At 38.1% G+C, this 10,654-nt stretch overlaps 1 protein-coding gene across 1 annotated transcript in view; it reads right to left on the minus strand.

The window, feature by feature from the left end:
• Positions 1–388: 388 nt before the first annotated feature.
• Positions 389–10,654, minus strand: part of pcca (propionyl-CoA carboxylase subunit alpha) — a 244,348-nt gene continuing 234,082 nt past the window's right edge. The window contains exons 20-21 of the mRNA XM_057330928.1: positions 1,063–1,140; positions 389–689 (exon numbers count right to left, since the gene is read on the minus strand). Coding sequence (XP_057186911.1) covers positions 621–689; positions 1,063–1,140 — 147 coding nt within the window. The 3' untranslated portion in view covers positions 389–620. The remainder of the gene's footprint in view (positions 690–1,062; positions 1,141–10,654) is intronic.

The raw sequence follows: 10,654 nt of genomic DNA on the forward strand, positions 1-10,654 counted from the left end.
CTTGCACCAGAACTGGCATCAATTACGTGACATCTGCTTGTGTATTTCATAAAGAATTGTAATGCATTTGCAGGCAAAAATACATTAGTAGTTAGATAAAGAATAACTGCATTTTGGAATTAGATGTTTGTATACGGATAGAAAACTTTGTTTTAATGTATTTATTTTAATAAGTACAGATAAATCATTTTACACTAAAACATAGCTTAAACTATTTTGATAATTATGTAAATACTGTATGTACTCTAAACAAAGCTAAATAAGTGGAATACGAGGAATAGAGGAGAGATTAGATTAGAAATGAAGGAGAGCAAATCACCAGCTCATCAATGCATTTAAAGATGACTAGTGTGATGACTGCTTATGATTCATAAAACAAGACCACCTGTTTTGTCTTATTCTTATTGTCAAATTATGTTTTGTTCCATATTTTGTAAAAAAAAGTCAATAATCAGGGCAAAGGCGCTTCTTTTAAGAGATTGCGTTTTTATATATTTCTTATGAAGTCTTGCAAAATCTCAAGAAAATTAAACGAATATGTGTTGAAAACAATAAGAAATAATGACACAAATAAGAGGATCTTCTTATAATTCACAAGCAAGATGTTTTGACACGTTGGTTTACTCCAGTTCCACAAGTAGATCTCCCTCTCCTACTGTATCTCCTGCTTTACAATGCACACTTTTTACCTAAACAACAAACAAAATCATAGGACAGTTCAAAAACAAGATGTGTTCACTAATTCAGGAAAACCCTATTAAACACACATCTGACAGAAGAAACTTTGCAGGAACTGTGGATTTACAGAGCAATTAATGATTTCCTTATCAAACAAAATGGATAATTTAAACAAAAAAAATCATTTTTTGTCCCTACAATGACAGTTTCTACTGCCTTTCTCATCTCAAGCTTCAACAATACAAAGTTTCACATGCCGTTTAAGAGGCAACAAAGCAGGTTCTCACACTAACTTGTAAGATTAAAATACTTTTATTTAAACCAAATTTCTATGCCTCCAAAACCCTTGTAATATCACCTCCCCCTATGTGAGAGGGAACTCACCTTGGCAGTTTTAGCCACAGTCATGCTATTCTGCATCTTCATGGCTTCAATCACACAGATCTCCTGCCCCTCTGAAACCTAAGAACAAGAAAAGCCAAAACTTTTTGTCAGGATTGTGTAAATGTGACAAACCAGATTTTGTGCAAATCGGACAAATGCTCTAGACACATAAAAAAAATATGATTCTAGAAACGTGGAAAATGACAGAATCTTTTTATAACAGAAAAAAATTGTGTCATAGGATGTATTCAAATCGACATGAGCCACAATTTTAAAGGAAAATATTCTGTTTGTCATTGTGGTTGCTCCCAAGTTCATCTTATTGTCTGAAAATATGTCAAAAAGAGATTCACCAAGTTGAAAATTGTATAATTTCGCTTGACTTGGCTCTACCCAACAGAAAGCATTTTTAAGATGTTATTTGCAAACTTTTTCGAACTCTTCCTAGAGATTGCATCCAAATTCATTGAAACTTTGTTTTAATAAAATAAAGACATGTGTGATGTTAAATTGTGAAAAAAAATATCTAAAAGGATAACGTAATGGCGGCCATTTGTTTTGTCTCAACACTCAAAACATTATCTGTTTATCATTGTGGATATTCCACAATTAGTTCATCTAATTCTCACATTTGGAATATACATTTTTTCCAAGATTAACATAATATTCTTTCGCTTGGCATAGCTCCACCCAACAGGAAGGCAGTAGTGCTGTAGTACTCGAGACGTTTTTTTATCGTCTCGGACTTGTCTTGGACTCGTTGGTATTTGAACTCGGACTTGTCTCGGACTTGGTCATTGGTCTCGCAAATGTTCTAGTCGGTCTCGTCCGAGTCCAGCGATATATGTTTTATTTTCTCCTTTAAAACAAAACATTGATAGAGCAATATTCTTGTGATCCGAAAACTAATGATCTGAAAACTGTTGCCGACTCTCGACTCTAGAACGAGAGCTGCGCGTGCTCATAAATTCTCTTTTCACACAGCAGTTCAGTTCAGTGTGTGCTGTTGTTGTAATTAAATAACTCCGGTATATTGGTTCAAGTCCACGGGACTGTCATGCACACCAGAAAGTGAACAACTGAATTAATTTGTGGATGATATTAAGTGTTTACGGGAGACGCTAAACGGGAACGATTCAACTGAACTGGTTCGACCGGTTCACTAAAAAGAAAGAACCGGTTCGAATGAATGAATCGTCCGCGGCGTAGTGATGGGAATTATGATTCGTGATTCGTTCTTTATCAGTTCGTTCACCAAAATGATTCGTTCAGATTTGTTCACTGATTCGTTCAGTGACCATTTCTATAATACGCCAGCAGGTGGCGAAAAAGAGTTGTGTTATGTCAATGTACGTATTAATGGACGTATAAACCGATTACACGCTTTATTAAAATGTGTGTCTCTGATCTACTCATTAAATAAATAAAATAAGTCTAAATAAGTGGTTCAGATGACCAACGCACAAGGTTTTTCTGCATAATTAAAAAGTTAATTGTTTGGTCATTTACACATTCATAAATCTGGGATTATGTTAAACGTAAAGTTTATGTATTTTAAATAAACAAGCGTGCAAAGTAGCCTACCTGTAACTGCGCTTTGCATCCGCTTTCTGCTGATTGCTGAACGAGACTCACATGCTAAATGACCGACCTACAGTGTACTGTACACTCTCGTTCAATTCGTTCATTTCGTTCATGAACGACATGTACCAGTTCGTTCAATTCGTTCACAAACGAGATCTCTCTCTCGTTCAGATTCAACAGAGACTTGGTCAGCGTGGGCGTATTCGTTCGGTGGAAGATCTAACCAATTACACGTCCCTTCACAGCCGGAACTGAAATGCTATTTGCTGACGTGACGCGAATGAGAGCTAACCAATACTTTTTTGTTTTACAGTTTTTAGAGAAGTGCATGACATGAATTAAACGTAATGAAGTCGTTTTTATTTGAAAGAACAATAAATGATACAAAATGCACACAAAACACCTGTGCTTGCAGTACAGTAACTGAGTAAACAGGCTTGACATTTTCCATGCAATAAAAATGACAATGTTAATTTGTCTTTGTTACATTTAACCATCAGCTTGCATTATTGAATTATTTTCGTAAGTATCTTTACATTGTGTCCGTTTCTGTACTTGTTGAACAAGAGACCTCATCTTTCATTTCGTTTACGAGGCAGAAGTAACAGCTAGTTCACGAACGAGAATCAGCAGGTCCTGTCGTTCACTTACGAACGAGATGAACGAGATGACTGATCGTTCATTTCGTTCACGAACGAGAATCAGTGGGCCCTTTCGTTCTCTTACGAACGAGATGACTGATCGTTCATTTCGTTCACGAACGAGAATCAGCGGGTCCTTTCGTTCACTTACGAACGAGATGACTGATCGTTAATTTCGTTCATGAACGAGAATCAGCGGGTCTCGTTCAAATTCAAACACAGGCTCGTTCAGTGAAGGGCGTATTCGTTCAGTACATTCAACCAATCATATGCTTTGTCAAAGCTCACTCTCGAACGCCATTGGCTCGTGCTTTAGACACTCTTTTAAGCCAAGACGCTCTGTGCTCGAGGGAGAGATTTCAGTGAACGAGAAATATGAGTCATTGCATTTCGTGAACGAGAACGATTCGTTCACTTAAAAGATTCGTTCCAAATGAACGATTCGTTCACGAACGAAACATCACTACCGCGGCGCGAACCAGCATCAATCATTCATTAGGCACGATGTCAGCGAGCAGCGGCATAATACAGATTGGTTTTACAAACCATAATAAATGTATCGACAGTGCGCTTAAAAGGAAACTTTTTGCAACAAAACTGTCCCTGAAACATGTGGGACAACATCCAATTTCGTAAGACACCTTGCAAAGGCATCACAAAGAGAGGTAAGTTAATGCCATGTTTCAGAGTTAGCATTGCATTTGAGTATTTTAGAAAGTTTGGAAAGTAGGGCTTAAAGATAAGATTGATCGTATTTTTTATTGTCATTGTGATGAACATGTTATTTAAGGATGGGCACCGACGTGCTTATGAACGTGCTTATAAACGACCCGTGGAGCCTCTGCTCTTTCTAGCGGCTCCTCTATCGAATGCGCACGTGCACGGGCAGGCGCGCACACGCACGCACACACACGCACAAAAGTGTTCATTGCTGCACAACCTTGCTGTTAGGAGGGCTGATAAAAAAGTTCCTTAAAAAAGTAATAAACAGTTACACTTAGGCTTTGTGACTTTAGTGCTATACCTATATAGTAAAAATAAAATGACCTTATTTTATCTGCTTTTTGATCATCACAAACAATAATGAAAATGATTATCTTAGAATAGAAGATATGCTGTCTCTTGCATCACATAAATTATCAATAGTTAACTATGTGGTCTTGTAGTCATGATTTTTTTCTGTCTCTCTTGACTGTCTCAATTGGACTCGGTCTTGACTTGGACTCGAACCTCTCTGGACTTGGACTTGACTTGGACTCGAACCTCTTTGGACTCGGACTTGACTCGGTCTCGACTAGTCCTGGTCTTGGACTTGTCTTGGACTCGACAATGGTGGACTTGACTACAGCCCTAGAAGGCAGACATTTTTACATTTGTGATTTTTTTTTAGCTATTTCTTAATTTTATAATTAACATTATTTTGTAATGTAAAACAAATGCTTCTACATACCTTGGGCCTTTTTACAATAAATTCACTAGAAAACAGATCATATTTTAATCGTTTGTGTTATTTTCATGTTAAATTGTTGATAATAAAGAGATGCAAAGAAAGTGGAGGCATAACTAAAAAAAATGAATGAGGGGGAGGGTTGTAAATGATGCCCCCAGCTAAACTTGAAACCAGAAAACCATGGTTTGCAAATGGGTGTGGCAGGGGGGCTTTAGCAATGGAGTGTAATGGGTCCACCCACATATGGCTACTAAAAACACAAGAGGAAGAATACCCCTGGAGTCTGAGAGAGCGGGGGCGCAAGAAGACTCATGGACGGATCACACGGCAACAGACCTAGTAATGGAAATGACAACGAATCAGGAGATCAGCACAGCAGAAGTTGGCACAACAGAACAGAAACTACAGAGTTGCATCTGCGGCTGAGAGATTGACAGACTTGTGAGAGAAAAAATGAGTCTGAGAAAACAGTGGAAGAAGGCCACAGAAGAGTAAAGGAAAGGCACTACAAGGAAAGGTACAAGGTGGCCGGCAGCCATATCACCCAGTAGCCCAAGAAAGGTTTCCCACTGGAGCTAAGCAGAGTTGAGCCTGGTCAGTATCTGAATGGGAGACCTTCTGGGAAAAACTAGGTTGCTGCTGGAAGAGGTGTTATTGAGGCCACCAGGGGGTGCTTACTAGGTGGTCTGTGTGGGTCCTAATGCCCCAGTATAGTGACGCACCGTCCTTCAGATGAGACGTTAAACAGAGGTCCTGACTCTCTGTGGTCATTAAAAAAGTACAAAGTAAAAAAAATGTTGGTTGAAAAGTTAAAGCAGCACCCATTTTCTATTCAACTTGATGAAACGTCCCCCTGTGGCAGACGAAGCAGTACTCGTTGCATATGTGCAATACACTGAAGACACCGAAGTAAAGCAGGACATTCTTTTGTCTACTAATTTCTCAAAAAATGACATGAGGTAAAGATATTTTCCATGCTATTGATATGTACAGTACTTCACTAAGCAAAACATTCCCTATAATAACTTAGTCACATGCTGCACAAATGGAGCTGCCTCAATGATGAAAAAAGAACAAAGGCTTTAATGCACATCTGAAGGAAATGGCTCCTCACTGTCTTGTTTTAAACTGTATGATACACCGTCAAGTCCTGGCTGGCAAACACCTCTCGGGTGAGTTGAATGAAATGCTCAAGGCGGTTGTAAAAATCGTCAACTTTATTAAAGCCCATCCATTGAACAAATGCATCTTTGCAGAGCTGTGTGAAGATGAAGCGCACCAGACACTCCTCCTTCATACCAAAGTGCGCTGGCTTTCAAGGGGTCAAGTGCTGGTCCGTTTTTTTTAACTAAAAGAAAAAAATAAAGGAGTTCCTGAGCTTGAACAACCAGAAATTGCTTGACGAATGACCAACGAATTTCTTAATAGAACATCATACCTGGCTGATATTTTCAGCTTATACAACGAAACAAACAAGCGCATGCAAAACAAGGCCATGAACGTCCGGGAATGCAAGGAAATCATTGACGCATTTGTGCAAAAATTGGAATTCAGAAAGAATAAACTGACGAAACAGGACCTACATCACTTTCCATCACTTTTCTAACAGAATGGGGGTCATTTACCTGAGCCCTTGAGCCGCGAGTTCACATGTCACCTTGAACTACAGGAGTCCACCTTGCTACAGGAGTCCACCTTGCTACAGGAGTAGATGAAGTCACGGTTCTCCGATGTTGATGAACATGTCGCCAAATGCGCATGGGTAATAGATCCATTTACCGCAAAGGAGGAGGACGTGGAGTACTTAGACATGAGCTAGACCTTAGTGCTGCATTCGATACCATTGACCACAGCACACTCCTACATAGACTCGAAAATTACGTTGGCATTAAGGGAATAGCTTTGAAATGGTTTAAATCTTATTTATCCGACCACTTTCAATTTGTAGCAATAAACAATGAGTTGTCACGCAAATCGCAAGTCCAGTACGATGTACCACAGGGCTCATTCTTAGGGCCTCTGCTCTTCGCATTATACATGCTACCTCTAGGAGATATAATAAAGCGACACTGAGTTAGCTTTCACTGTTATGCTGATGATACTCAACTTTATATTTCCACGAAGCCTCATGAAACACAGCAGTTCCATCAATATAACTATTGATGGATGGTCTATAAAACCCTTGTCGTCAGCAAAGAATCTTGGCATTTTATTCGATAGTAATCTGTCATTTGAGAGCCATGTCGCCAACACCTGCAAAATCATGTTTTTCCATCATAAGAATATATCTAAACTATGTCATATGCTGTCAATGTCAGATGCAGAGAAGTTAATTCATGCATTCATGACATCAAGACTAGATTACTGTAATGCACTATTAGGTGGTTGCACTGCAGGCTTATTACAAAAACTCCAACTGATCCAAAACGCGGCAGCTCGAGTTCTTGCACGTACAAAAAAGTATGAGCATATTAGCCCGGTTCTGTCAACCCTGCACTGGTTACCTATAAAGCATTGCATTAACTTTAAAATCTTGCTTATTACCTATAAAGCCCTACATAGTTTAGCTCCGCAGTATTTGAGCGAAATTCTATTGTATTACAGTCCTTCATGTGCACTACGCTCTCAGGCATCCGGTCAGTTGGTAATAACTTGAATTTCAAAATCAAATGCAGGTGGTAGATCCTTTTCCTATCTAGCGCCTAAACTTTGAAACAGTCATCCCCCTGCACTGTCCGGGAGGCAGACACACTCTGTCAGTTTAAATCTAGACTAAAGACGCATCCTTTTAATCTTGCATACACTACACTTCCATAATATAAATCCTTATAAGGGTTTAGGCTGCATTAGTTTGATCAACCGGAACCAGGAACACTTCCAATAACAACTGATGTTGCATCAACTTGTTGCATCAAAGAGCGCAGAACAGTACCCTACTCTCAGCCAGTCTTGTCTCATTGTTCCAAGGTTACCACAGCGAGCAGGATGCAGTTCATGCCCAGACCTGATGATAGAGTGGAGAATGGAAAGGGAAGATTGAAAGGGGCTGCTTCAGAATTAGAATTTTGAAGTTTTTCTTAAAATTAATATTGCATATAGGAATTTAGGTAACACTTTACTTGAAGGGGTGTTCATAAGACTGACATGACACCTTCATAATCATGACATGTGTGAATATGAAGGAGATTGTATGCATGTTTATGACAACTGTCATTAAGTGTCATTCGCTGATTTATGTCATTTTTAATGCAAAGATGACATTGTTTGAGTTGTCTTTGTTATGACAACTTGACATAAAGCAATACATCATAACCTGTCAGTGTCTTTGTCATGACAACATAACCTGTCATAAATCTGTCATAAAAATGTTAATTCGTACCACTGTAGTTGAGGGTCAAGAAAAGTCTTCATGACACTGTTATAAAACTATTTGACAGAGTATTAACACTTAATGACATTTTAATGACATGTTAAATGTGTACCACTGTACTTGAGGTCAAGAAAAGTCTTCATGACACTGTTATAAAACTATTTGACAGAGTATTAACACTTAATGACATGTTAAATGTGTACCACTGTACTTGAGGTCAAGAAAAGTCTTCATGACACTGTTATAAAACTATTTGACAGAGTATTAACACTTAATGACATGTTAAATGTGTACCACTGTACTTGAGGTCAAGAAAAGTCTTCATGACACTGTTATAAAACTATTTGACAGAGTATTAACACTTAATGACATGTTAAATGTGTACCACTGTACTTGAGGTCAAGAAAAGTCTTCATGACACTGTTATAAAACTATTTGACAGAGTATTAACACTTAATGACATGTTAAATGTGTACCACTGTACTTGAGGTCAAGAAAAGTCTTCATGACACTGTTATAAAACAATTTGACAGAGTATTAACACTTAATGACATGTTAAATGTGTACCACTGTACTTGAGGTCAAGAAAAGTCTTCATGACACTGTTATAAAACTATTTGACAGAGTATTAACACTTAATGACATTTTAATGACATGTTAAATGTGTACCACTGTACTTGAGGTCAAGAAAAGTCTTCATGACACTGTTATAAAACTATTTGACAGAGTATTAACACTTAATGACATTTTAATGCAACATCTTCCACCCCATTTGACACACGTACTGTATGTCGCTTGTCCATTCCTCAAATACGACAAACATTGACTAAATTAGGTGCCACTCCCGGCAGTACGCAAGACTAATCCCTACCATCATTAAAAATGTACATTTTGTGGTATTATTTTGCAATAATAGCAGGTGTTGTGGTTTTGTATTAATTTCAAAATGTTGTGATAACTGTATTTACATTACACATACACAGATATTCAGGCCTTTTGAGCAAGTAACACAACACATTTATTTATTAAATAACAGAAAACGCAAGATACAGATACAAAACAGTTAAAATGTTTAAACCTACAAATATTCCAAGTGTACAGAGGTGAAACGATTGATTTATATGAGGAACAGACGCAAAAGCAATCACCATCTGCTGTCTTCCGGTTTCTGCTGCATTTCCAGATTTTCAAATGTTTCATCAGCCTTAATAGTGAAATATCATTGGCTTTCGTATGTCTCATGACAGACAGCGTCATTGCGTCAGCGTTGAGTGTGAAATGCTATTGGCTCTCGTTACCGATTATGTCATTCTAATGTTCCAGCTTGATTACAGATGTGTTGATGTCCGTAAAATAATAATAATAATAAAAAAGATGCTTTGATGTCCGTTCCCGGAGTTCCATTGAACTAAGTTATTGTATGGCTTCAGTTCAGAAGCTTTGCAAAGCCACTTGTTTGTAATACGTTTATACTGTGTCAACATTCTACCTGTTTCGGCCACCAGAGGCCCCCATTGTGCTTTTGTTTGGTTCCATTGTTTCCTTCGTTTTTAGTTATTGGGTTCACCTGTGTCTTGTTTTCCACCAGTGTATTTAAGCCCTCTGTTTTCTTTTGTTCATCGCTCCGAGTTTGAGTTTGAGTACCCCTTACCCGTGGACTTCTTTGTGGAACTGTGGACTTCTTTGTGGAACTGTGGACTTCTTTGTGGAACTGTGGACATTATCCTTTTGGAAAGTACCCTTTTGTGTTTTCCTTTGAAAAAACCTTTTTTGATTTTTGGACCTTGTTTTTGGTTTCCTGAGTTTTTTCCATTTTTACTTTGTGCATTTTCTACTTTTTTGTGAGGAATTATTCTTGGTTGTCTGAAGGATTTTATATTGGTCCAATAAACTGCTTTATGTGACTTACTGTGTCTGCCTTACCTTCTGGGTTCAACCCTCCTCTAGTGGCTAAACCGGTTAAGTGACGGTTTCTAACACCGGAGACCCGAGTTCTAGGTTGGGTCCTGACATACTGTTTTGTTCATTTTATGGAATAAATACATGTGACTGTAATTTTACTTGTGTGTTGTGTTTAATTGTTGACAAGTGGTTAGGTTAGGTTTAGCTGTAAGGGGTGGGATAGGGGTTAGATGCTCTTAAAATATCTTTTAATCTTTGACATTGGTAATGTCAAGTTGTCATGACAAAGACACTGACAGGATATTATGTATTGCTTTATGTCAAGTTGTCATAAGAAAGACAACTCAACCAATGTCATCTTTGCATTAAAAATGACATAAATCAGCGAATGACACTTAATAACAGTTGTCATAAACATGTATAAAATCTCCTTCATATTCATGACATGTGTCATGTCATGATAATGAAGGTGTCATGTCAGTCTTATGAACACCCCTTCAAGTAAAGCGTTACCGGAATTTATAGTCTGTTTAATATTTGACCTGTGGTTCTATCTCCTTTATCTCAAATGTGTGCTTTTCAGTCATAACCACTGTGTGTGTGTGTGTGTGTGTGTGTGTGTGTGCGTGTGTGTGTGTGTGTGTG

Source organism: Triplophysa rosa, linkage group LG4 (genome assembly GCF_024868665.1).
Source record: "Triplophysa rosa linkage group LG4, Trosa_1v2, whole genome shotgun sequence".
NCBI lineage: Eukaryota > Metazoa > Chordata > Actinopteri > Cypriniformes > Nemacheilidae > Triplophysa > Triplophysa rosa.